At 38.2% G+C, this 27,968-nt stretch overlaps 2 protein-coding genes across 3 annotated transcripts in view; both read left to right on the plus strand.

The window, feature by feature from the left end:
* ssbp1 (single-stranded DNA binding protein 1) overlaps nucleotides 1–4,388 on the plus strand; it is a 5,458-nt gene extending 1,070 nt beyond the window's left edge. The window contains exons 2-7 of the mRNA XM_024293198.2: nucleotides 854–907; nucleotides 996–1,053; nucleotides 1,243–1,383; nucleotides 2,860–2,947; nucleotides 3,840–3,928; nucleotides 3,999–4,388. Of these exons, the coding sequence (XP_024148966.1) occupies nucleotides 884–907; nucleotides 996–1,053; nucleotides 1,243–1,383; nucleotides 2,860–2,947; nucleotides 3,840–3,928; nucleotides 3,999–4,042 (444 nt within the window). The 5' untranslated portion in view covers nucleotides 854–883 and the 3' untranslated portion in view covers nucleotides 4,043–4,388. The remainder of the gene's footprint in view (nucleotides 1–853; nucleotides 908–995; nucleotides 1,054–1,242; nucleotides 1,384–2,859; nucleotides 2,948–3,839; nucleotides 3,929–3,998) is intronic.
* Nucleotides 4,389–5,860: 1,472 nt separating this feature from the next.
* The window catches only part of creb3l2 (cAMP responsive element binding protein 3-like 2), a 28,480-nt gene continuing 6,372 nt past the window's right edge, over nucleotides 5,861–27,968 (plus strand). Inside the window, exons 1-3 of one of the 2 annotated variants that reach the window (XM_024291427.2) lie at nucleotides 5,861–6,581; nucleotides 27,138–27,381; nucleotides 27,732–27,937. In XM_024291427.2, coding sequence (XP_024147195.1) covers nucleotides 6,483–6,581; nucleotides 27,138–27,381; nucleotides 27,732–27,937 — 549 coding nt within the window. In that variant the 5' untranslated portion in view covers nucleotides 5,861–6,482. Of the gene's footprint in view, nucleotides 6,582–16,790; nucleotides 16,827–27,137; nucleotides 27,382–27,731; nucleotides 27,938–27,968 lie in introns of those variants that run through there. The other variant, XM_036210332.1, reaches the window with a different exon arrangement.

Genomic DNA, 27,968 nt, shown 5'->3' on the forward strand with positions numbered 1-27,968 from the left:
AACCGTGAGTTTTGTGATCCGCAACACCCCTACTCGATTATGTGTTCCATTTTTGCCCATGTTCCTTATTTATAGTATATTTATAGTATTTCTGCAACAGATCTAAAAATTCCCGGCTCGGATGGTGTCAGTTTTAGAGCCTTTCGGACCAGAAAAATGATCAAAGTTAATGATTTTTTTTTAAAGGCATATATAAGTCAACTGAAAATGTTTCTTTTTAGGAAAGCTTTAAGCTGATATTTTACTTTTATTTTACCTTTTAATTGGCTATCTGCCATTAATATTTCATCATTTTCCTGTATTTAATATGTAAAGTTTTTCTTGATTTGTCTTGTATTTTACCTTTAAGTGGAGCACTTTTGTGAGTTACCCCCTGAGAAAAGTGCTTTTTAAGTAAAGATTTAATTACTATAAAATATTACAAATCACATCAAACATTTGCTCATTGGGTTTTATTTATAAAAACTAACTAATTAAATCTTTAAACTCAGGATATTCCTAAAAATACTCAAGATATCCATATAAAACAAAGTGCGTACTGGTCCATTTCTTCTTGAAAAAAAATACGTTTTTTATTTGAAAAAAAAGTAAAAACTACAACTTTAAATACTTTACTGTGTCCTCTGTGTAATCTGGTAATTTTTAGAAAAGTTTACTGTCCTTTTTTAAAATTTATTTCAACTTTATTTTAATATTTTTTCTAATATCTTTGTTCTTTTATTTAGAACATTTTCTGAGTTTTTTGTTTTGTTCTGAAGTTTACAGAAACTTTAGATCGTTTTACTTCCTTGTGATTCAAACAGACTTTTCATTATTTTTAACTTTTCCTTAATTGATTTATTTCATCTTTCAGACTCGTCTGGTTCTGTTTGCTGCTGAGAGGATGTTCAGAAGTGCGTCTGCTCAGGTCGGCTTCGCAGACCTGAGAACAAAAGCTGACCGTTCTTTTTAAAAAGCGTCTGCAGTTTCTCATTTGACTGTTCGCTCTCCTTCAGATCTTCAGACAGGCGCTGAGATGCAGCAGCACAGACAGCAGCCTCATCCTGGAGAGGTGTAAGTGCAGTTTGGGTCTGAACCCAGCAGGAAATGTTCATCTCTAACCCTGTCTGTGTTGCTTTTTTTGTCCTTTTAATTTAAAACTGTAAATGAGTTTGATCTAAAATGTTTAAATTCAGATATAATCTGTGTTTTTGTGTCCTGTTTTACCGTCTTTCTGAACCCTCGTCTCCTGTTCTCTCGTAGCGATAAACCGCGTTCAGCTGCTGGGACGGGTCGGTCAGGATCCGGTGATGAGACAGGTGGAGGGCCGAAATCCCGTCACCATCTTCTCTTTAGCGACCAATGAGATGTGGCGCTCCGGGGAGGGGGAGATGAGCTCAACGGGTGAGACTTCCTGTCGAGTTTTCACCCGGTTTTTCTAATTTTAATACAATTTCATCTTTATTTGATCTTTTATGTGCACAGCTATTAAAATAAAGCATTAAACTGGGTTTATATTTCAGGTGATATATCTCATTGTTGGTTACATTTGAATAAAATTTAAATATATCTTGATTTTCAGGCCATTTTTTTTTCTTTTTTTCCTGTTGTTTCAACAACAGAAGAAGAGAGATATTTCATTAAAAGTGTTGCAATTTTCTTTTTTTTTAAAGTTGAGAAAATGACGAATTATAATTGATTTCTTCATCTGATTTAACCTTTAAAACACTAGTTTGTATGCTTACTGAGTTATTTACATGTTTTATTCTTTCCTGTGAGGAAAAAAAAACACAATTTAAAACCAAAAACGAATTATGAATGAATAATTTTTTCATAAGAAACTATAGTAAATAGTTTCTAGTTGTAATTTTGGAGCAACAAAGTGAAATAAAGTTCAGTCATTAGAGTTTATTACCCAGTTAATCAAACTTTTCTAGACTAGTTTTTTACACATGCAGGTGTTCATTTTGGCCACTAGAGGGCGCCACAGTAAAATAAGAAGTGGCAACATTGAAATTGTTTTTGTAGCATTTTTCTGATGTTAGAGGACATATATTTATAAGATTATTACTTTTTAAAATTAAATTAAAATTAAGCTTCAAACCTGAATTGATTTATGTAGTTATTTTATAGATTTATGGCATAAATGTCTGGTTTTCTTTGTTTTTGTTTTCATTATTTAGCTATATAGGAAGTAAAAAATAAGTTTTAGACCAAATTAAATGCTTGAAATATCCAATTTCTTTCAAGATTGTATGCCATAACAAGAGAAAACTATTCAGTTTGTTACTGGAGCTCATTAAGAGGTCATAAATGTTTATTACCCCATTATTTAAAATTTTCTGGACTGCAGTTTTTACACATGCAGGTTCTTATTTCAGCCACTAGAGGGAGCCAAAGTAAAAAAGGAAGAAGTAGCAACATTTGAAGGCCCACTTTAATGAAAATTGTGTTTTTGTGGCATTTTTCTGATGATAGATGACATATATTTTTAAAAAAATGACTTTTTAAAAATTTAATTAAAATGAAGCTTTAAATTGTGTTTTTCTGATGTTGAAAATACACTGGGCGGGGCCACAAGCTCCCTATTCCGCCCCATTCTGATTCATCCAGTTGTAGACAAATAGATCCATGAATGTCTTTTTTTCTTCATCAAAAAGGCATCTAGATTCAAAACTAAAAGTCATAAAAGTTTTATGTGTGTTAAAACTGAATAATCATAATTTAAAAAAAAACACTGGGAACGCTTTGAAAATAGATCAAATGATGATTATTTAAAATGTTCTTTCTGCATTAGTGTTTATATTTGACACAAACTCCTGTGTGCTTATGCGGATGAAAACATTCATGGATGTTCTTTCTGCTGCTTCCTAAATCCAGGAGACGTCAGTCAGAAGACGACGTGGCATCGAGTGTCCGTCTTCAAACCCGGTCTGCGGGACTTGGCGTACCAGTACGTCAAGAAAGGGTACGAAGTATTCCTCAAATCTTTCTTATTTAAGGAATAGCTTAAAGTCTTCATTAGAAAAATGGAGACAGAAACAAGAGAAATGTGTTTAGAAAACAGTTTTTTTAATTAAATATTTTTATAACAACACCACAAATTCTAAAGAGGGTTCAGATGCTAAGACGAAATAAATTATTAATGTAACTATTTTTTTTTTATCTGTTACTTGAAACGAGTATTCCACCAGAGGGCGCTGTGACCTCACTCTTTCTGTTTGGATTATTTTATAGCCACAAACTCGCTTGAAAGCTGAGTTTTATTTTGCTGAGCGATGAAAATCAAAATACGAGGAAAAGCGGAGACATTCAGCTGATTCTGAGAGCGTTTGTTTACCTGAACCTGGCGGCTGCTGTGGGCGGAGCTTCTGCTGATAATCCGTTTGCTGATGACAGCAGAAATCCACGTGCAGCTTTTATCAAACAGAAAGGTGAAGCTGAGCTTGATGAGCCACAGTTAGATGGAAAAGTTAAGAGTTTATTCAGGTTTTAGTGGCTGAGTTGGGCTACTTCTGAAGAAAAAGTAAAAAATGTACATTTTTGTTAGGAATTTTCCCCAAAAAACGTAAAATTCTCAATTTTTTAATTGATTTATGTGTTTACTCTTTAGATTTTGTTTTTTCGTTTGTGTGTTCATTATTTAGGATTTTAGGAAGCAAAAAAATCAATTTTAGACCAAATTAAATGATTGAAATGTCCGATTTATTTTTAGATTGTATGGAATAAACACGCCACAACAAGAGAAAACTATTTATTTAATTACTGGAGTTCATAAAGAGCTCATAAATGGTCTTAAATCGTCTCAAATCCATCTTTTTTCGTTCTTTGATTACACATAAATCCCTGTGTCCTTTCAGGTCAAGGATTCTCGTGGAGGGAAAACTGGATTACGGCGAGTACGTGGACAAGAACCAAGTGAGGCGCCAGGCCACCACCATCATCGCAGGTCAGATAAAAGGCTTTCACGCCTCCTCCGGCGCCGCTGACATCCACCTCACGCTACGATTTCTCCTCAGACAACATCGTCTTTCTGAGCGACAACATGAGGGACAGAACCTGAAGGACCTCCAACCATCCTTTCATCCATCCGTCTGCAGGACGTTGTGTTTTTGTGTTTCCCTGATGAAGCAGAACAAGGATCACGTTTGACGCTGAAGACTGAGGCTCCGGGGAAACCGCCAATCCTGGCATGTAGTAAAAACTCACCGTTGGTGACCTGGATTGGGCTTTTTTTTTAAAGCTAAAATCCCCTTTCAACCTCCCGACAGGATTTGATTAACATTTTTGTTATAAAAGTATCAGAGATCCTGTTTTTCTGTGAAAAGAGACTCCATCAGAGGTTTGTTTCCTCTCTCTCAGTTACAACAAACTTGTGTTCAAGGAAAATAAAGCTGTAACAATCTGCACAGAATTATGTTTTTGCCAAAGAAATTATAAGTTACAACAACCTCTATGGATAAAATCTTCAAAGTTGATTAGAAGAACTGAAAAATTTGATATTTTTAGGTTGTTTTGTTTGTGTTGTCGCCTTCAGGGCCAGACAGTTTGATAGTTTATCAGGTTATGTCACTGAAATCTGTCCTAGAAAGTAAATTGTTTGATTTAAAACCTGTTTTTGTCCAAAAAAAGTGATAAATGCTAATAAATATTCTATTAGTAATGGATAAAACATTTATACATCATGTTTTGTTGCAGCTTTTCTTCCATTTATGGGTTTCTAAATGAACATTTTCACTTGTAAAAATATTTTTAGCCTATTAACGTATAATAATTCGAGCTTTTTAGAATTTTTTTTCACTGAAAGCTCCTTAAAAATTAAACTTACGGTTAAAAATTGCTCAAATTCAAATGAGGTAATTATTATTATTATTTTTTTTTTACTTTGTTTTACACACATTTTAGAGAGGAAATTGGTGATTTTTTAGTTTTTGTTTTTCTCTTTTTTTAAGGCAGTTTTACTCGTTCTTATTCATTTTTTGTTTAGTAAACTATCAGTTAATCAGGTTTCTTTAAAAGCATTATATAATAATAAATCAATTTATTAGTTGTATAATAATTTTCACATCCTTAATATTTGGAATTCCCTTCAAAAAGTCGATGAAAAGCTGTTGGTTTGTTATTTAGCGTTGTCTTGTCCCAACGTGATTGGTAACACAGAGCCTCCGCGCGGCGTTGCTGATTGGCTCTCAAGCTGTCAATCAAAAATGTATTCGGGGGGAGGGGGGCAGGGCGTTTCTGATTGGAAGAGATGCTCGATATGGGCGGAGCTTTTAGGTCAGCGCAACCTGTAGCTTCAGACGGAAAACTCTCCTGCTAGACCGGAAATGCTCAAAAGCCGTTAAAAAATAAAACCAACGACGCATTTAACCTTTCTTAAATAGATTTAAATGATAGTCAAAACTTAAAAATAATTACTTTTATGTGTGTTTTATATATATTTCAACTTTTTAATACATATTCCCTTTTAGTCAAAGAGCAGAATTTTGGAAAAAATGTAAAGAAATTTATAAAAAATAGAAATATATTAGGATAACTTAGTGTGGCACACTGACTACAAACATTTCTTGCAGCTTTACATTAGTTATTTATTTTTTCTACAATTATCTAAAATAATGTTTGTCCAAACATTAAAAAATGCATGTCCAAATAAATGTAGCACAGCATTCAGCCTTGCTAGTTTATTGTAATATTTTCTTTCTTAAACACAAACTTTTTTTCAGCAAAATTTGAAAGAAGGAAAGAAAATATCACAATAAAAATTATAAATGACAGGAAATAAAATGATAAAAAGCACGGAATCTAAGTTAGCCAAAAATACAGTATATTGTTTAGATTTAGTTACTTGTTTTTCAACAAAAATTTAAACGTAAAATGTCAGAAATCTATTATTTTATTATCTATTATTTTCACTATACGAGTCATTTACTTTGAAATGTTCTACCGGAAATGGAACTCGGTAGTGCTAGCTTTCCGCTTTTGAGAGATGAAAAATATAATTAACCGCAAATGCTTTTCGTTGTACTTGCGCTTTACTTTTATTTTTTTAAAGTTATGAAATTAAGTGTTTTTTTTTTTCAAACGTCGCCATCACGCTGGAACCGAATTTCGTAAAATGTAATTGTTTTTTGTTTTTTTTTTTTCGGTCGAACTTGTCTGTTGCCCCGCCCACACATTCCTCCGTCTCGGGGCTCTGAGGAGGAGGAGGAGGCAAGAAAAACCAAAAAAGAGGCCCCAGAAAACTGTCTGAGGACTCCGAACCAGAGAAGAGATGAGCATAAACATCAAGACGAGGATTTCTCAGTCTGAATCCGACCTGTCGTAGTCCCCGGACTCCTGGATCCGCTTCCGACCGAGTTCTCGTGTCTCTTCTTTGCGTTTTACTTGTTAGCAACTTTTTTTCTAATTAGGGAGTTTGCAAAAACTGCGTAGCAACAAAGTTTTCCCACCGGAGGAGATTTAAAAAAACGAGGGTAAAAGCGTCTGAGAGGACGGAAGAAGTCATGGAGATCCTGGACAGCAGTGAACCGTATCTAAACTGGGACAGGAACCTGAGCGAACTGTCTGAGAGCGGGGAGATCGACTCGGTCCTCTACAACAATGTGAGTGATCCAGTACGGGTGGGGGTGGGAAAAGTGATCGATCAGGACCTGCTGGTGATCAGGGGGGTGGTCACCAAATTAAAACTAAGATAAGAAGTTAGTGGAATTCTATTGGGGGAGGAGGGAAAAGTGGTGCACCCTGCTCTCCAGGTGAGCATTGGGGTCCAGGATGCAGCTGTTTTGAAGAGGTTTTGCATTTAAAATGAGGTAAAAGTGTGACAAAGGTTTTTATTACTCTTTTTGAAATTAAGTGACAATAAAACACATTTAACTCCCTTTCTGTAAAAAAAAACAAAAATTGCCATATTTCTTACTTTTTTTACCCTTCACTGCTATAGTAACTCATTTTTTAAATCATTTTGCAAAAACCCTTGTCTAAATTCAGAAAATAAGTACGTTTTGCACCCAATTATGATGAACAGCAAGTGTGCAGAAGAAGAGTCCTTCCATCATTAATCGGTTAATCATAGTTTAGCAAACCTGAAAGCTTTATTTTGTCTGAAAAAGATCAAGGACGGTCACAGAAAGGAATCCTTGAAGATAATAGAAGTAGAAAAATTACAAATTGGTAATCTTTTTTTCTGCATATGTTTAATAACAGTACGGAGCCCCTAAAGTGACATAAAAATAATTTAAAGTAATTTTTTCCCTAAAAATTGAAGTAAAAACATTTTACTTCTAAAAGTTTAACTGATTTATTTTCTAAAAATACAAGTAATTTTTTTTCCTAAAAATTGAAGTTAAAAAAATCAAGTACATTTAAAAAATATATTTTTATATATTTGTGGGGGTTTTTTTATTCAATTTTCATATATATATATATATTTGTTTTTTTACTTTTATGTCCCTTTAGGAGTTCCGTATAACAGAAAATATAGTGTGAAATATTTTCCTAGACTTTGCAGGATTTTACATCCTTTATTTTACCTCACCAGTGATGTATAATATTAAAAAAAAAACATTCCAGGTTAGTTATTATATTATTGGATGTTTAATAGTTCAGAAACTTTAAACGTGACAAGTCATCAGTGTTTTGAAATGTGACATATTTGTGCATTTCTCATGCAACCCTTAATGTTTTGCAACTTTTAGCTCCTCTGGATTTCTAACTTCAAATTCATCGCAGAAACTTGAACTTAAAGGTTTTGTTGAAGTTTTTTTATCTCTGAGGACTTTGATGCCGTCTTGTACATAAACATCCTATCTGTTTCCATCATTAGAGCGCCGATAGAATAGATTGAAACTGCAGACTCTGCTGTCAGTACCTTGAATTTAAAGTGCTGCTGCTGTTACATAACTCGGTCTCCGAGGCTTGCAGGCATTTCTGAGCTTTAGTTTCGCTGTGAGCCAGGAGGATTGTGGGATGGAGAATGTGGTGTGTGTGGAAACAGAGAGTGCTGGATCCCAGACGCCGCACACGCTGCAGGAGCCTGAACCCACACAGGTGCTTGTGTTTCCAGGCTCTCCCTGACTTTAAACCTCCACGTCGGCGCCTCCACAGCAGGCGTGCAAAGACCTGTCGCACCTGAGGAGCACCTGAGTTTGACTCAAAGATCAAGACCTGAGCTCCGACTTAAACCCAGATCTCACATCAGAGGAATATCTGCATCCTTTGATGAAAATTATGTTTTTTTATGATCGCAGAGGTTATATATGAAGTAAATTAAGCTTAAAATAGTATTTCTTTATTCAAATGAATCAGGATCAGACAGTTTGAAAATATCATATTTGTGATGTCACAAATACGCTGGGCGGGGCCTTTCTTCTCTTCATTCTGATGCATCCACTTCAAATAGATCCACGAACGTCTTTGTTTTCATGACTCAAAATGTTGCTCATGAAGTTGTTTAAAGCGGTGGAGGTTCTTTGAAGGTTGAAGCAGGAACAGAGGCATTGTGGGGGATGTGTTGAGCCAACAGAGTGTGGAGAGCTTCAGAGACAGACTGGAGTCTTTGTTCAGCTCCTGCCCCCTTCTGGGGGAGTTCTCATTCCTCACGGCGGCGTGAACCTGAACCGCCCGCCGGCAGGGTGCTCGGGGATCCGCGGCCCCGCCCACTTCTGGAAGCCTTCAGGTTCCTCGGCCTTTATGTGGCCTCAGAACAGAAACAATGGATTTTTTTGGTGGGCGTGCCTGATTGTCGAGTTTCACATTTTTTCTCAAGATGAAAACAAAAGTGTCCTTAGCGACAATCCAGATCAGCGAAGAGAATATTACACTCTCGCCACTCCAAACCAGACTTTAAAGGATTTTTATTGGACTAAACAGTTTATAACTTTTATTAGGAAAATCCGTCAGAAGAATTTTAGTTCATTTTAAACCTGTCAATTCAATATGAAGCTAGAATTTCCTGTTCTGTGACCTCGGGGTTGGACTGCTTGCTTTTTTAGCGAGCTTGGATTTCCAGTTTAGCTATATCAGGATGTTTCCTCGTTGACTGCTAGATATTGCCTTACAGGATCCGCTCCCGCCTTCGTTTTTGTTTCTAATTGGAGGTTTTTGTTCTTCCAGATTATCTTGGCTTCTGCTCTTAACTTTGACCCTCTTTTTACTCCATATTTGTGTCTTTTTTGCTTCCTTTTTGGTCAATTTTAAGTGATTGAAATCTGCTCTTCACAGGAATTTCATCAAAATGTGATTTTTTTCTTCTTAGATATTTAAGTTTTTTTTTGTTTTTTTTTTATATCTGATGGAGTCGAGGTTAGAATCAAAACTGAGTTTATGAGCAGATAAAATGGGGACAAAAATGTAAACAAAGAAAGTAGGACTTCCCAGGAGGATTTAAGTGAATAAAGTTTATTAGAAATGATATTGGTGTTTAAAAACTCATAATTTTTAACAATTTAAATACATATTTTGTCTAAGTCGATGGTACTAAAATAAAAAATATTTATGCTGCTTTAAACTTTATCTGAACATGTAAGAACCATTAAAATGTGATCTAGTTTTTAACGTATAACTGTCAAACTGGAAGCCAAAAAATGTAGATGCCAACTTCAATACAGATAAATACAAAAGCTAGTAAAAAGGGTATTTTTTCTAAATATAATCATAAACGTGAATACACAACTTTATTAGCAGCAACCTCTTAAAATTACACAGCCGGTTGGAGAACAACTGTCACAATAAATCCATATTTGGAGTAAAGACTCCTTGTTTTAGTCTGTTAAATTAAGCTTTCTTTTATTTTGAAGGTCTTCTTCTGTTTTCCTTTCTGGATTTTGGTTTGTTTTCAGTAATACCGCCCCCAAGTAAGTCAAGAGGACCTGGGCGCAGGCAGCAACACGACCCCAAGATGGCGCCAAAGCTTCATTAGCCAGAAATCCTCGATCAATGTTCATTCTCTTCTAGGAAGCGGGTTACGAATCTTTTAGTATAGATACGCAGATTCAGCTTCCGTTGCGAACAGTTGCAACATTTCTGCTTCCAGCAAATGACGAGTCTAATGATGTGTTAGGGCGCCATCTGGGCCCAAACGTCTCATCCGTGTGAAGCTACGTTTACACCGGGCATTCTAGAACACGCTAAATGCATGTTTTTGAACGTGCATTATTTTAATATTTGACTAATCACCGATTATTTTTTGCGATTAGTCGACTAATCTTGTCATGCGCAAACTGGATGTGAAGCAACACATCTAAACCATCATTAGCTTTGAACTAACTAAAAACTAGATATATAGCATTAGCTGTGATTACGCTACTGTGAATGGTGTAAGCTGAATTTGACCACTGAAGACGCTGAAATTGATAGCTAAAAACGTTGAAGCTGATAGCCAGCTAAAAATATTAGTTAAATGCCAAATTAGCCTAAAAAAGCCAAAGTTAGCCAAAACAGCTAGCATGCAGATGAAACATCAGCTAAACTCAAAATATCCTAAAAACTAAATTAGCATGCATCTGAAATATTAGCTGAACTCGAAAAAAGGCTAAAAAACGTAATAAATACCAAAATAGTCCAAAAAGCTAGCTTAAAACCATTATAACTTTTGACTTTACTATACTCTGACTCCATATAATTTAAAGTAACGACTAATCGACTATTAAATTAGTTGTTGACTATTTTAATAGTCAATTAGTCGTTGATTAGTCGACTAATCGTGGCAGCCCTACTAGCTAATAGTGTTCACACTGGACAAGTAGGGAAGGGCTTCTTTGTATTTTCTTTTTCAACTATTTACGAGTGCATGATCGCCACCTCCAATTGAAAGATAGTTAGCGCGAAATGTCAAAGCGACTCAAATCTCGTGGACGTAGCTTAGCATTTACCCCCATTAACCTTTTGGACAAAACCCGCTCGACTATCCAGGTGTGTAGAAAACCTGCAGAGTGACTAAACTCCATGAGTAAAAGACGACCTGAAATAACCAAACTAAAACCTTTAGACGCCGCAGAACGGCGGCCGAAGAACTCTTGGGAGAGTTTGTTTAACTTGCTGGGAAAATGGCCGCACTTGTTCCAGGACTTCTCCGGAGTGTTTGGGCTGACGGGACACAGCGTTCCTCTGTGTGCGGCGCCGATCCAGAACCTCCGCCTCCAGTTCTGTGCTTTGACAGCTCGCACACACTCAGGACAGACTCCTTTCATTCAGGCACACGCCCAGAGCGCAAACAGCCTGTTGACAGTGCAGAGCCTGTTCTCCGTCGGGGCAGGGCATCCCGCTCCCCCGCTGACCTTGTGTCGTCTCCGTCTGAAAGGCCCGTGTGTGTGTGTGTGTGTGGCGGTCGCTCGTCCACGTGCGCACACATTCCCTTTTCTTTTCATTACAACTGTTTTTGTAGACGTTGTTTTAGTCGTGTGTGGAAATCAAACCGGCGTCTCCAGACACGCCCTGAGGGTTTGACGCAGGTCAGACCTCCAGGTCAGACCTCCAGGTCAGACCTCCAGGTCACGCTGGACTTTGAGGAACATGCGGCTGGAAGTGGAGATAGATGGAGTTTTATTTAAAGGAGTTCAAACAGGTTAACAACACTGTCATCCAAGAAGATGTTTAAGGTTACAGGTTTTCACCAGTTTAACCGTCTAGACTGGAAAAGCAGCCCTGAGGCTGTTGGCGCCGCCCAACGGAGCGAGCGCCGTTCAGCCAGGACGCACGTCCTGTTTGCGCCGGTTTTCTAGTTTTTTGATTTCAGATACTTTGTCATGGATTTACCAAACCGTTGACGGTTCTCCGTCACTCGGAAAGAGTTGAAAGTAAGCTTTAAAAACACAAAACAAACTACAAAAACAAGAACTTCAAATATGTCAAAAATCAGGTTTTAAAATAAGAGAAAAAAGGTGTTTTACGTCAACACCCAACAATTGTTTTAGGGAATCATCCATTTTTCAATAAAACTACAGCCCTCCTTTTAACTGGATGATATCTGGTTGTGTTTCCTGATGTTGGGAGGCGCTCTGTCAAAATTCTGTTTGGGATTTTTGGTGAATTTGCTAACGTAGCTAACATGACGCGATGGCGGACTGTGTGTGTTTTGTTTTTTTGTGAATTACTAATAAAGTTTGGACTTAGCATAGTCAGAGTAATGTTTGTTTTAGCCACATCAGTTTATTTATTGACACATCGCAAGAAAAGCTGGTGGTAACTGGTATTGTGATTATGCTAACGTGTAGCATGGTGTTGGACTGATTTTTTGTTATGTTCTACTAATAAGTTAGTGTAGTCACAGTAACGTTTTGTTTTAGCCATATCGGTTTATTTATTTACATATTCCAAAAAAAGTTGGTAGTTACAGATATTGTGAATATGCTAACGTTACTAACAAGGTTGGAAATTTCCGCTATATTGCGGATTTGCTATCGTGTAGTGATTCTGACTTTTTTGTTTTTAGTTTTTTTTTACGAGCTGCAAACAAGTTTGGGAGTTAGCATAGTAACAGCAACGTTTTTTTAGAGGTATCAGTTTTTTTACATGTCGCAGAAACAAACTAGGGAGTTACAGGTTTGGTGAAATGCTAGCGTGGCTAACATGTAGCGGTGTTAGACTTTTTTACACATTCCTAACAAGGTTGGGGGTTAACAGTCACTTGGGAATTACAGGTATTATAAATACGCTAAGACGGTTAAAAGAGTCTTGTTTATTTTTTTAAATGTTAGTAACAAGATTTAGATTTAGCGTAACCTTTTTTTTTGTTTTTAAAAGTACCAGTTTATTTATTTACATTTTGCTATAAAGGTTGGAAGTTACAGGAATATTGTGGATATGCTAACATGTTGGACTGTTTATTTTTTATTTTTTTATGAGATACAAATTATAAATATGCTAACGCGTTTAACGAGATTTTTGATTCTGTGTCGAACTGTAGTTTTTTGGGGGTTTTAACTTGAGTAACAAGGTTGGGAGTCACGGTAACATTCGTTTTTAGTATCATTCTATCATTCTATTATGTTACAAAGTCAAGAACCACTATTAAAGAAGTTAATAACATCTGTCTGACTAATAGACATATCTCTCACTCTTTTGTTTTGTTTAATACGCCTCATAGTTGGATTTTATATGACATAAATTCAGAAATATTCCATTCCCTGACGCTGTGCTTTATGTCCCCTATAGTGCAGAAAATACAGTAATCTTCTTCACCTTTTTGCTCCTCAGACGATTCCTCTAACTGTAGCTGAAAAAGGCAACAATCAGTGATCCAAAATCAGTCATATTTCCTGTAGAATTGAGAAAAAAGGAGGAACGTCCTCCATAAGTTTCTAGAACGTAGAAAAAGCCGAGGGGACACCCTCCGATGGTGGAGCATGGAGACAGATGGGTTTCATCAGATGTTTGTCTTTGTGGTTTTATTTCTGCATCTTTACTCAATGCTAAATGATGGTTTTGGCTCCACCAGCGAAAATTTGTCAACAAATATTTTGAATTACTCCCTAAATGTAATTCAACAATGTGCAACCCAAACCATGATACAACCACTTCTGTGCCCAAAGACGTCTTTGAAAATTTGAATTTTATTTTGTTATTCAATTATTGATAGAGCACCTTTAATTCACATGTGTAGAACACAAGGCTCTTGACATAACAGATGGTTTTGTGAGGATTTTTGATTCAGTCGCCGTTTTTTTGCGATACGAACGCCGTCATGTTGGAGCCAGATGTCGTCAGTAAGCAGCAGTTGGTCCAAGGCGATCTGAGTCATTGTTTCTATGGCAACCACTTGAAAGTGGGCGACATGAAATCTGTCACCTTGAACGTTGGATTGGGGGGCCAAATGGCCCCGCCTACTTTTCTTAAGGCTTCTGATTGGTCAGTTCATAACTTGAAGAACTTGAGATAAAGAAAAATGTCCTGGAAAAAAAAAGAAATGTTAACATAGCTGGGATTTGGCGGGTACTTCCTGTTTGGAACGTCAGAGGAGGAGTCACTCAGTCCAGTTCTCATATACAGTCAATGGCTGATAACTTTGCGTGTTTTAGTGCATCCTGGGGAAAGCTTTGGGACTTATATAACTGTGAAGAATGACGTTTTTTTTTTTTTTTCTCTGGCTGACCGTCTGCTGTAGCAGAAACATTTTTTGGCGTTTAAGCGTGACAGCTGGAGCCCACATGGACGCCGGGAACCCGGTCCGGTAAATCTGATGCAACTTTTCCCTCAGCTTTGCAAGTGGGCTCCGCGTCGCTGCGGGCGGTCGTGGAACGCTCAAAGCTGTATTTAAGAGCAAAGCGAAGGCTTCAATCAGGGCGCAGGGGGTGATTATGGGAAATCCAGAGGAGCCTTCGTTCTCTGCAGCAACGATAAATTTAACCCCGTGTGGGTTTTTTTTTTTTGCAGAATTTTCTGCTCTTTTTTTATGTGTGCATCCCCTGTCATTTGCTTCAAACCCCATAAATGTGAACAATCTGCGGTTTGCGGGGCGTGTGCTCCATGACACGCCCACAGCCTTTAAAGCTCCTTCCACAAGCGCTGAGGCCTGCAGTCGTTGAGACACTTCTCCTCCTCATCCCTCCTTTTTTCAGATTTAAGAGAAAAGTAGCAAAATGAGGAATTTCACACATTTCGTCTTGGTTTGGTTTGAACCACGGTGTTCAAATTCTCCATCTGCTCCCTGGTTATCCTGTAGCCCCGCCTTACAGCCCTCCCTCATCTGTAACTCCCCCCGGGGAGGCAGAACGAGTTAGCTCCTGCTCTAAATGTCCTAAAACCTCAGCGTGACTCAAATCCTTTTTCCTGACTTCTTCTCTTCATGTCAGCTTAATTCTTTTTGGAAGAAAACTCTGCAGATGTGAGAGAAATAAATCGGGATTTTTCCCATCAGGACACGTTTGGAATTTTCTAGCTAAGACATAAACCCAAATTATTATCCTGCTTCTGTTCATTTTCCAGGTTTCTTTGGTGTAAATTATTTTTGTTTTTAAACTTTAAAAATGCCGTCACCCTTTGCAGAAGTAAAAGCCTAAAAAACATGAACTTTTTATGAAGATATTCATGAATCTACTGTGTTCTGGTGATCACAATGTGGACAATTTACAAACAAAAAAATGTAATGACATTTTTGGCAAATCGTTTAAATGCAATGCATTGTGGTCTATATTCACCAATCAAGTGAGCATTGAGTTTTTCACAAGAGACTTCTGGGAAATTTCCAGGGATCTGGATTTTTCGCCTATTTCTGTGGTCCCTAAAAAAAACTTGACCTAAATTTAAGTTTTACTTCTAATTTGATTGTGAAGGAAGTTTTATTTTGAAAAACTGCTGAATATCAAAAATTCCTCCACTACTTTTTTATTTTTATTTTTAAACTTGCTCCTCCGACCACCAAAATAAAACCCCAAAGCTAACAAAGTTAACAAAAAACAAACATGTTTGTAAAGTTTTGTTTTTTTTTTTTAGGAAGAAAAGATCCAGAGAGGAAACAAAAGGAGAGGCTTCACCTTCAAAATAAAAGAAAGCTGCATTGAACAGACAAAAACTAGGAGTATTCACTCCAAATATGGATTAATTATTAGTCCCACAGACCATAATAATAATGCAGAGTATTTATTTAGTCTAATGTTACACGGTTGTTGCTAATGGTGCTGCCACAAATGATTATTTTAATATTCGACTAATCACCGATTATTTTTTTCCGATTAGTCGACTTATCGGGTTATGTGCAAAATGGCTGTAAAACACAAATCTTAACCTTCATTAGCTTTAAACTAACTAAAAATAAAGACCTAGTTGCTAATAAAGGATGTTGGCTTTATTATTATAATATTTAGAAAATTCCAGTTTTAGTGTTTTTCATTTTGTATTTAATTATTGGACCTTAAAGGCAGACGAGGCTGAAGTTGGCGTCTCATTTTTCAGCTTCACTTGGACAGTTATGGGTTAAAATCTAGATCACATTTTCTACAAATCCAGATCAAAGCAGCTGCTGAGATTTTACAGACAGTGAAGCTAAACTTCACTTAAACGTCGTCTGACATTAAACTGCTGTTTGGCCTGAAAAGGTCCGGTAACGTCTGCTGCTGCAGGAGTTCACCGTCTGCTTTCCACCTGATTCCTCTTCAAACCTGTCAACCTTCAGCAGGTGTTCCTTCAGGTGAGCGGACGAAACGTTCGGCTGCCAGATGTGGCGTTGATGTTAAAGATGGGGGGGGTTACACGCTCCGCTGTGCATTCTGAAGGGAGCAGGTCAGGGTTCCACCATCCATCTCTGGTGACCGTTGTGGCAGCTGCTTCATTTCTCATTTAAACAAACGCATGACGAGATGCAGCATCTCCAATGAATGGCAGTTACCATGACGACGAGTTCTTCCTAGGTGAAAATTGGCACATTTTGGATTCAAATAAAAGTAGAAGCAGGTAAAGAGAGGATGTTGTTGGTTTCCTGGGTTCCAGATGTTCGTTTTGCTTTTGATGAATGATTTACATTTCACGAAGAAGCATCAGGATGCTTTGGAAGATTATAAACTTCGGCTCCTTTTCTGACATTCCTCTAGAAGAGAGTTCCCGTCTCGCATTTCTTTGCATTTTTTTTTTAAAGAGACACAAACAAGCCCATTCATCCATGCAAAGTTCAGCAAGTGTGCAAAGATGTGAGTCAGTCAGTGTGACTTCTTCTCCTCCAGCAGCAATGCAGGAATTCAGAGCAGCGGCGGTGGCGGCGGCGCGCCCCGACAAGTCTCCCTTTAAAATGCTAGCCTCCAGTCAGGGTTAGGGAGGCTTTTATTCTGAAAAAACCCCAGAAGAGTGGCTGGAAAGAGAGGAGATGCAGGAGGGGTGAAGGAGTTCACCCGGGCGCAGAGATGGAAAAAAGCTGTGCATGGGTGAGGCTCCGCCCACTTCTTCAGCAGAAACAGCTGTTGGTGTTTAAATGACAGAAAGTGAACTTCAGGGTCTCCAGGTTTTATGGAAACTTCTAAACAGCTAAACCGCTGCCGTTTTTAACCTGCTGATGTCATTTTAACCTCTGCAGGGTTGGATTTGGGGGGGGGGGGGTCAGCGTGACACAGTTAGACTGGAAGGTTTGTGTGTTTTTGGTTGAACTTTGAGGTTCCTGGGAGCTTTTGGAGATCTAAAGTGAGGCGTAAAGAGCTGTTGTAGAACACTCATTAAAAGGAGTCATGGGGGGCCATTTTTCCTCCTCCTGAACTCCCCGCCTCCATTTCCTGCAACGGTGAAGCTTTTTTTATTGAAAAGGTTAAAGTCCCAGGAGCTCCGCAGGACGCGAACATCTGCATCTGGAAGCCTCATTGTCTGAGGTTTTCTGAGGTTTTGGTCATTTTTAGTCGTTTGGCGTGTTCCTGCCCTTTAACCATGTGTGGGGGGGGGGAGGCTCTGCTGGACATCAACCCTGCAGTTCTTCCCCCTCACATCCTGTTTGTTAGCCATCACTCCACCCACACAACCACATCACCACGGCACAAACTTAAGCTGCATTTTCTTTAAACATAAATTCTATTCTTTAATTTAAAAAGAAAAAAGTTAACATTTGTTTTTTTTTTTTTAATTTAGATGATGTCTTAGGAAAAAACTGATTTAGGTCCTGAGGAACATCTTTAGATTTTCTATAGCCTTTAAAGATACTGACCTGATGATAAAAACAGATTAAGTTTTGCTGGAGCAGACCTGGGGATCTTCTCTCTAATCTGTTGTACCACACTACTGCTGTCCATGTCAAACTTTTCTATAGACCCACTCCGATAAACATAGTGTTTTTAACATGTTCTTGTGGTATTTTTCTGATGATGAAGGACATTCAGAAAGAAAATTGAGATACTTTGGCTTTTGTGAGTGTTTCTTTGTTCAAATTGTTAATCAGGAGTAGTCGAAAAAAATGCAGATTGAATGAGATATTTGTGATGTAGAAAATACAGTGGGCCTCTGATTCATCCACTAGTAGACAAATAGATCCAAGTACTCCTTTGTTTTCCTCATCTGAGCTGAATGTGTCTTCTGAAGACACCAGAGCTGATAGTTGAAAACGCTTAAGCTAAAAGCCAAAAAGTGAAAAATGTCTTATTTTGGCCAAAACAGCTTGCATAATGCTAAAATATTAGTTTAACTGCAAATTAGTCTAAATAACATTTTTAGAAAATGTCTTATTTATCCTAAACTTGTAGCATAATGTTAAAATATTAGCTAAACTCCAAACTAGCCTAAAAACTATGAAATGTCTAATTTAGCCAGATATGCTATTATAATGCTAAAATATTAACTATACTTCAAATTAGTTTTTAAAAAAAAGGAAAACAATGTGTGATTTTGCCAAAACAGCTATTACAACGTTAAAATATTAGCTAAACGTTAGCCTAAAAATTGAAAGCATGTCTAATTTGCCCAAAACAGCTAGCATAATGCTAAAATATTAGTTTAACTGCAAATTAGTTTAAAAAACCTTTTTTAGAAAATGTCTTTATTATCCTAAACAAGTAGCATAATGCTCAAATATTAGCTAAACTCCAAATTAGCCTAAAAACTGTTATAATGTTTAATTTAGCCACAGCAGTTATTATAATGCTACAGTTAAATTAGCCTAAAAATGGAAAACATGTCTAATTTGGCCAAAACAGCTAACATGATACAAAAATATTAGCTAAACTCTAAATTAGCCTAAAAATGGAAAACATGTCTAATTTAGCCAAAACGGCTAGCATAATGATAAGTTTAACTGCAAAAACTTTTTAAAGAAAATATCTTTTTTTATCCTAAACAAGTAGCATATTGGTCAAATATTAGCTAAACTCCAAATTAGCCTAAAAACTGAAAACACGTCTAATTTAGCCACAGCAGCCAGCATATTGAAAAAATAACATAAAATCTAAAAAAAAATGTCTTAGCTGGCCAAAACGGTTAGCATAATGCTAAAATGTTAGCTAAACTCCAAAATAGCCTAAAAAAATGTCTAATTTAACCAAAAAAGCTAGCATAATGTTAATATACTGACTAAACTCCAAATTAACATAAACAATTAAAAAATGTCTATTTTAGCCTTAAAGATTAGTTTATAAAATAAAGGTTTTTGAGACAATTTAAAGACGTAAATATTTTATCTTGTTCCTCCAGCAGCTGAGCAAACAGACAGAAGCTGAAGGTCTTTCTGTGTCAAACAGATAAAAATAAATGTCGTTTTTAAACATTTTGGTGCTTCAAAAGTTCTTATTACATAGAAACCGGCATCTTTGTTTGTTAAATGTCTGTTTTACGTCACACTCAACTGTTCTATCTTTTTATAGAGGAGTAATTTGAAGATGGCGCTTCAGTTTATACCACTGAGGTACAAACAATCATAAATAAAGGCGCAGAAACGTTATACAGTCGAGGTGTGGTACTGTCACCACTTGTCCTTTGTCTTCCATTATCCATCCTTTCTCTGTATCCCGGCCGGGATGGATGTCAGGAATCCGGGTCACGGAGTTTTTTCCAGTCCCCGTGAGGGAAGGTTTCAGGTTTCTTTGGGAAGGTTTTTGTTCAGTCGGCTTATTTTGGCTGAGATCAGCCGCAGATGTGTTTGCGCACCGAGATAAGGCGGGACGCCCAAACATTATTACTGTCTTTATGGCTGCATAACACACACGGCTGCATCCTGGAACCCCCCCCCCATCCATGCATGCTGTCGCCTGCAGCTCCTGCAGATAAAACCCAGACGGCAGAAGCCCTACAAGGTCAGAACGTCTGGGTTCTGGCGTTTCGCCGCTGAAGCGGAGCCTGCAGCTCAGGGCCGTTACCGTGGGCGATAAGTCGCTTGTAGCCCTGCTCGCCATCACGCTTATCTGAAGGCTGGCGAGCGTTCAGGGTTCCCAGAGCGGCTATGAAAAGCTGTTTTCTTAGCAGTTTGACATCAGAGGGAACTAGAATCTTTTCTATCCAGTAAGACTTGAATATTAATGTTTTTTCCAGATTTTCCAAAGAAATTGTTCACTTCTGGTAAAAGTGCTTTATTTATGTTTTTAAGCTCCGCCTCTTAAGAGGGTCGTTCTGTTTGGGCAAAGCCCAAGCAGCAGCTCATCCTTAAACCACAGGACTTTTATTTTGTAAAATTAAACTGCCTCTGGGTGTATTTAAATACAAGTATTTACCATGAAAAGATGTGGTTTCTGTAAGACATTCAAAGCAATTTAATGGATTCTTGATGACTTCCTTTTAGAGGAGCCTACAAAAAGTCAAAAATGACAACACATAAATAAAAATGCCATAAATTAGTCACTTAAAATAAGATTACAACTAACTGACTTAAAAACGTATTAATAAGACCTATTTTATCACCCTGACGCAGCACAATCGTTCCAATTTCTGATGAAAACTGGTGTTTTTGGTGTTTTTTGGATGTTCTTGTGGCATTTTTTTGATAGTGGATCACATACATTAGGCTTAAAATTACATTTCTGTGTACTTCTTTACTCATATTGTTGTAAATCAGGAGCAGATGAAAAAATAATTCATAATTAAACAGAGAGCTCTCAGCAGTGGGTAAGGGAAGGGGGGCGGGGTTGCTCCACCACAACGTTTTGGTGAATTTCTAATTAACTCTTGCAGAAACTAGGCCCTAGAAAATGACATATTTTGCATAAAAATGAAATAAAAACCCTGGGAACACTTTGTAAATAGATCAAAATATGATTGGAGTGTAACTCTAACTGTGTGAATTCCAGGATTAGACTTGTTTTGTTTACATAGTCATTGCCCTACTTTTCCTGGACTTGCCTGACGCAGAAAGTCCAGTTTTAGTTTAGACATTTCTGCAAATCTTTCCCCTATTTCGCAATAAATAACTGTAATTTCAGGTTTATCTTAGCAGAAGTCGGTAAATGTGCACACTCAGGCTTCTCTGCGGCTTCTGCTGATACCAAAGCAGCTGCAGGACAGAAGGTCTCGCTGTCAGATAACGCCTCAAACGCTCAGGAAGGCTTCCTCGCCGTGCGTCCACCGATAAGTGGACACGTGCCGCTGACCTGCAGCAGTTTAAGGTAAAGACCCATATCCAAATCCAGCCCGTGACTCATAGCGTCCAGATAGGAATTCACGTGTATGTTTACTTTATAAGTGTGTACTGTTGTGTCATCAAAAATAAAAGTACACATGGAGGATTTCAGGGCAAGGTACACACACACACACAATCCAGGGAATTGACTTTGGAACCCCTCTATTGATTTTTTTTATTTTAAACATCTGGTTTAGCTTTAGGGAGAGGAAAGTATTACATCATCGTATTTTCCTCAGTCTGCTAAAGTTTGGCAGCTAAAGGTTAAAACAGATGCAGCATCTGCACTCCAGGAGACTTCACTTACTCACCGTCCTTTTCCGACGGCTGCCGAGGCTTTTATTTTGAAGGTTAATGGTAGATCTATTATTTCCTTCTTTTTTCTTCAAAGTGTTCTGATTGACTAGAGTATCTTGTGAATTTAAAAAAAGTGTATTCCTGTAGATACAAGAAAAACATTATACATTAATGAGTCTAGAGTTGTTCCAAAGTCTTCCAGAACAGCAGGTGGCGCTGTTGGGAAAACTTCCAGCTCTAATAACAGTAAAAATCAGTTCTTATATACAGTCAATGGTAAAAATACATTTTCTGATTTTTCTTTTAGAGTTTCTGAATGCAGAATACACCCACCTTCACCTTTGTCAACAAAAAGTGCGAGTGGGCGGGGCTGCGTTTTTTTTTTTTTTTTTGACTCCACCCCCCAAGCGCCTAAAAAAACAAGTTCGAGCTTTAATAAGATCAAAACATCCAAAATATAAAATCCTCCTTCTTCACTGGGGTCATGATTTCATAAAAAAGTAGAAGAAATGTTTTTTGACTCCATATTATTGCTGTTGGACTCTTCTGCCTCCAGTGGTCATTTGAAGAACTGCATCCAGGTTTACTTAGGAACAGACATGGAGAACTGAGCTGAATATTTGCATGTAATTTATAGATGATCATATTTACTTTTATTTATTTATATTTGATCCAGTTATATTAGGAAACACTAATTTTGGTTTGAACTGTTCAATAACAGTAAAAATTATACTAATTTTTGCGATAGTGTCCCGTTTTTGGTGGTTGTTGTTCTCGGCAAAATGCCACAATATCAAAGTACTGGACCGAATAAGTGTGACATCATCTCCGATCCAACCAAATTAAATCACCATTTTTTTCGCAATGTGGCCGCCACCATGTTGGAGCCAGACATCATTAGCAAGCAGTGATTGGTTTGAGTTTCTATGGCAACCACCCTTGCCAATTAGGAGTGGGCTCATTAGAAACACTTGAAAATCTGTCAATCAAACGTTTTGAATGTTTGGGGCCAGCAGGCACCGCCTACTTTTATTGAAGCGTGTGATTGGTCAGTTTTAAACTTGCAATACTGAAAAAAACATAAAAAAATGAGGATTTGTCAACAAGATATATGGGATTTTGGCTTCTTGGAACCAGTGGGTACTTCCTGTTTGGAACGCCAGGGGGGAGGGGTCACTCAGTCCAGTGCTCATACACAGTCAATAGCTCCAAAATTCATACTTACCCAGAAACACCTTCTACACTTCAGCAAAACGTAGGTCCAAGAGCAAAACAACAAGAATAACCTGTATAGCAAATAAAAGCTGAATTATTCCAAACCTTTTAAACATTTTCTCCAAATATATTCGTTAGAACTTCAGGAAGTGTCTTCATAAAACCACAAATGAACCTGTAATTATTTAGTCTCTTTGATAACAAGCTGCTGAGACATGAGACAGTTTTTTTTTTAATCATGCGTGGAGTGTCACAGTGAAGCCGTCGCCGTTCCTCCTTCAGCACATTGGAGTGTGTGCGGTCTCACACAGACCGGTAATGACGGTGTCTGTTTAAACCTGCAGACTCATTCTCTCACACACTTCCTTTGATCGTCTGCACTGACGGCCTGCAGACGCATCAGCGTAAAAACTTGGTTGTGCGGTTCCTCTTTTGTTCTTTCAAAACCAACAAGAACGGAGGATAAAAACAGGCTTCTGAGGGAAAAGGAGAAGCAGACCTTCCTGCTGGATGAACCCATGTATACACTATATTACTTTAAGTATTGGCTCACCTCCCTTGACTCACATATGAACTGACGCCCTGTCCCATTCCTTATCCATTAGGGATCAATAGGATGTTGTTGTAGACCTTTTGCAGCTTCAACTCTAAGTAATATAGCGTATTACTTTAGTTAAAATGTCAATATTCAGAATTTGTATCTGTTTATCTGAGACAAAATGACAAGTTACAAGGGCCAAAAAACAGCATTCTTGTGTAGAAAAAAATGTACTTGGGAGGCGGACATGAAAGGGCTCCATCTGATTGGTCAATGACACAACTGGGCCATCTGATTGGTAATGGACATAAAGGGGGCCATCTGATTGGTAATGGACATAAAGGGGGCCATCTGATTGGTAATGGACATAAAGGGGGCCATCTCGTCAATGACAAAGGGGCCTGTCTTATTGGTCAACACCATAAAGAGATCCATCTGATTGGTCAACACCAGGAAGAGGTCCATCTGATTGGTCAACGACACCAAGGGTCCATCTGATTGGTCAACACCATAAAGAGGTCCATCTGATTGGTCAACATCATGAAGAGGTCCATCTGATTGGTCAACACCATGAAGAGGTCCATCTGATTGGTCAATGACATGAAGATGTTCATCTGATTGGTCAACGACACTAAGGGTCCATCTGATTGGTCAACACCATAAAGAGGTCCATCTGATTGGTCAACACCATGAAGAGGTCCATCTGATTGGTCAATGACATGAAGAGGTCCATCTGATTGGTCAATGACATGAAGATGTTCATCTGATTGGTCAACAACACAGAAGGGTCCATCTGATTAGGCAGCGACTGAAAGGGGTGATTGTGATTGCTCAACGAAACAAGAGTTCTGATTGGTCAACAGCACGAAGGGGGTCTGTCTGATTGATCAAATGCATAAAGGGCTCATTTTGATTGGTTAAATATTTCATGTTGCCATGTTAACGTGTTAACATTTAAATGAACCATTTATCGCAGTTTTCGCTGTCTTTTGCGATGTTCGTATATCCCGATCACAATACATTTTTTGTTTTTTTGGTTTTTTTTTTGTCTCACAAATTCACATTCTTGGTGCGTCAGGATGAGTCTTTGTCAAACTTGAGTTCTTTACACGTGTGTTTTCTGAATCCAGAGTTCTGGCTCCATCATGGTTTCTTGAAGATTTAACATCCTCTTCTGAGCGAGATTGAGTGATAATCCGTCTGGTTCTCACTCCGCCTCCAGACTTCATCTCAAACCTTTGAGTCTCCGTTGTTTCTGAGGAGAGTGAGAATAGCCTGTTTGTTCCTCGCCGTTTGTTGCTCCCGCCCTTTTGGTTCTGTTTCCCAGCTGGAGGGTGTGGGTTTCAGCCGGACCCAAATGTCACCGCCCTCTCATGGTCTGCGGGGACAAAGGGGTTCCTGTGAGGATCGTGTTTGGCGAGGAACGCCCGTCCGAGGACTGTATCTCTCCCATGCGGCCTTGGGCTGACAGGAAGCTCGTTAGCTCATCATGGTTAATTGATTGATTGATTTGAGCTCTTTATCATTAAATAGGTTCTGAAACAAGTGTTGTTCCGCTTAAACTTAAAGTTACCCATGATGCTTTTGGTGCTTCGTCATCCTAACAGAATCCTTTTTCCTGTGTGGCTCTCTTAAATGTCGTTGCTAGGAGACGCCCTTCAGAGGTAGAGTACAGTAAATGTTTGCCCGGAGCGCGATGGGCCGTGCTTTTGTGTGCGTTCGCTTTCTGTCACACGTGTGCAACACCCTGAAATATTTACCAGGAGGAGCGTTGGATGACAGCATCTTCATCCTGGAAGCAAGAAAAAAAAAACGATCCTCTGGTTGCTAAATGTGTAAATATTTGTCCTCTCCCTTCTTATTTGATGGGTGGTGCGCTCCTTGTGTTTATGTCGCGCACAAACATACACGCCACATGCAGCAGTACGAGTGCAGAGGTCAGCAGGAAAGTAATCAGAGCCGCACGCCTCACGTTCAGACGTCCTCGTTTCCTCGTTTCACTTTCTCCTCGTTGGCTCATTCATGCACAGAATCATGGGAAAATAACATTTAGGAAAGCCAAGAGGTGTTCTTCCCATCTTTAAACTTCGACTTTTTCCATTTTTTGTGATTTAAAATCATCTAATCTACTTGTAAGGATTAATAATTTAACAAATACATTTTTTGAGCTTTTTTTAATAGTTTGTTTCTTCTTCAGTAAAAACAGGTTCAACTAGTTGACTAATATCTGTTGATTAACCTCTGAAATCAGTTGAAATGTTCTTGTGGCGTTTTTCTGATACGTATGTACGCTGATGACACTGTCATTTATGTGCACATGCCAATGATACGTCTAAAGTAGCTGAGAATCTCACTGAAACAATTAGTTATTGGAACTGTAGAGCTTAATATCACTGGAGATGGCATGCAGGCTTTTACTACTGTCCAAGATACTTAAAGAGCGACGCCATACTGGAATGGTATAAAAACAATGAAACATTTCTTATCAGACACATTAAAATGACCATAAAAGTGACAGCAGGCAGGCGGTCCTTCATACGACACATGTCCCGCCCACCAGACGGAGATTCAGTGCTGGCTCCTCCCTCTTCACAACCGAGTAAATCCCAGTTAGTTTATTTTTCTCCACTTAGTAATCTGCTTACCAGCGGGTCTTCTGGTCTGATCTGAGGTCCAACACACATACAAACACCACGATCATCCTCCATAAAACATAAAGATCGGTGGTTCTGCCAGAAAACGTGGAAATAGTGTGAAGTCTAAAGCTGTCATTGACTTTGAAAAGACACCAAGATCAGTCTAAACGTTCATTATTGAGAGTAAACTCACTCAGATCTCATTAAAATGTTTTCTTGAAGGTCTCCTTTATCAGCTGACATGAGTAATTTACTAGTGAAAAGTCACATTCTAGTTTTTCCAGCTCTATTTGTACAATTGTAACACACTAATAAACAGGCATCTATACCATTCCAATATGGCGTCCAAATTTGCTTACAACAAGCTAGCTTGGCCCCTCTAGTGATATACAACTCATTGGTTGGCACAATCAAGAGAAAACAGTTGCAATTTTCTTTTCTAAAATAAATTCAATTCAATTCAATTCAATTTTATTTATATAGCCCAAAATCACAAAGAGATTTGCCTCATTGGGCTGCAAAATAAAACTGTAAAAAATATCTTTGCTGATGTTTTACAGCTGGAAAGTTTGTTAAAATAAGATCCAAAGAGAGACGAGACGTTCTTAGTTCTTCTATGGAGAAGTGTCTTCCAGTCAGAGCACCTTCTCTGTAACAAGTATGGAACTCTGTTCCTCATGTTATTAGAGAACTCAACACATACAGTCTGTTGAAAAAAAAACCTTAAAAAACTGGTTCCTATCACAACAAACACGTCCACATTGAATTATGTTCATTCCCTGCTCCTCCTTGTCTGATCTATGTGTGTTTTATATTCGTTTTTATGCGTGTATCTCAATATTAGTGCTGCAAATAATTTTTTTTGTGCGATTAATTAATCGTGATCTGTAATTAGTATTGATTTTAATCTGAAACATTTAACCTTATAATTGCTCTGAAAATACTTATTTTTAGGAATTGTATTTAAGTTTTCTACATAGTGTCACAGTAAAAGTTTTTTTTATTATAACATGTTTTCGTCTTTATTTTTACACCTTTTATTTTTTTGTTTTTTAACCTCAATTTTAAAAACTACACCCGATCCAGAGTGCTCCAATTAAAAACCTCCAAAAGTAATAAATTATATTAAAAAAGATGTAAAAATATAACTGACTAAAGTTTAAATAATTGATTATTTATTTTTTCTATAAATGATCACAGTATGAGCAGGATAATGCTCCTCCAGTTGTGCATTATCACTCACAGAAGCAAGAAATTACTGCAATTAAAAAAAAAATGTGCTAAAATATCTGTAATGAATTAATCATAATTAATGCAATAATTTGACAACATTACCTGACTAACTGGTTGTCTAACAAACTTATTTTAATTGTATATATTTTTTTGTTTATTAGTGTTTTTATGTATGTTTTTGGGGGGTTAAGGTTTTCAATTTTGAACACCCGTCCGACCTTCTCCTTTTTTCCTTTAGCATTTCTCCGAGCTCCTGGACGACCTCTCCCAGGATGCTTTGCTGGGCCAGCTCCTCAGCGACCCCTTCCTGTCCGGGGTCAGGGGCGGAGTGGAAGCCATGGAGGGGGAAGACGGAGGCGACCTGTCCCCCAGCTCCCCCCAGCCCCCCCACATCACCGCCGAGCACAGCTACTCGCTGTGCGGCGACAGCCGGCCCCAGTCGCCGCTGTCGCACCTGACCGGAGAGCAAGGCAGCGACGCAGGTGAGACTCCGCCCCCAGAGGTCTAATCTATAACCTGCTGATGACTTTTGAAGAAAATCTGTCAATTAATTAGAATCTTTTTCTGATTTTCCTTCTTAAAGTTGCATTAATAACATAAAGAATATTTAAAGTGAAATATTTTGCATAAAAAATTAATCAAATCTCTGATTTAAATTTAAATTCCTCAACTAATAAAAAAAAAATCATTTTATTGGCTTTTAATTTAAAAAGCTCCTTTAAAATGTCAAAATGATCTCACAAATGTGATCAAATTGATCAGAAAAGACGTATAAAAGCTCGTTTTAATCAGAATGTGTGAAGTGAAAGTCTTTCCAATTTTTCCGCTGCAGAGTCTGACGGAGATCCGACCGACTGGGCCATGGAGCAGGAGGAGGCCATCGAGAGCCTCCTGTGTGAGGCTCCCTCCCTGCTCCCCGCCCTCGCCCTCTCTCTAGCCCCTGGCGAGGGGCCCCCGCCCCCTGAGGGCCCCGCAGCTTCACCTGCCGCCTCACCTCCGACACCAGTCAGCACCAGCAGTCAGAGCAAAGGCGTCAAGGTGGGAAGGAGGTCAGGGAGACGTGGAGATT

Source organism: Oryzias melastigma, linkage group LG23, assembly GCF_002922805.2.
Source record: "Oryzias melastigma strain HK-1 linkage group LG23, ASM292280v2, whole genome shotgun sequence".
NCBI classification, from domain to species: Eukaryota; Metazoa; Chordata; class Actinopteri; order Beloniformes; family Adrianichthyidae; genus Oryzias; species Oryzias melastigma.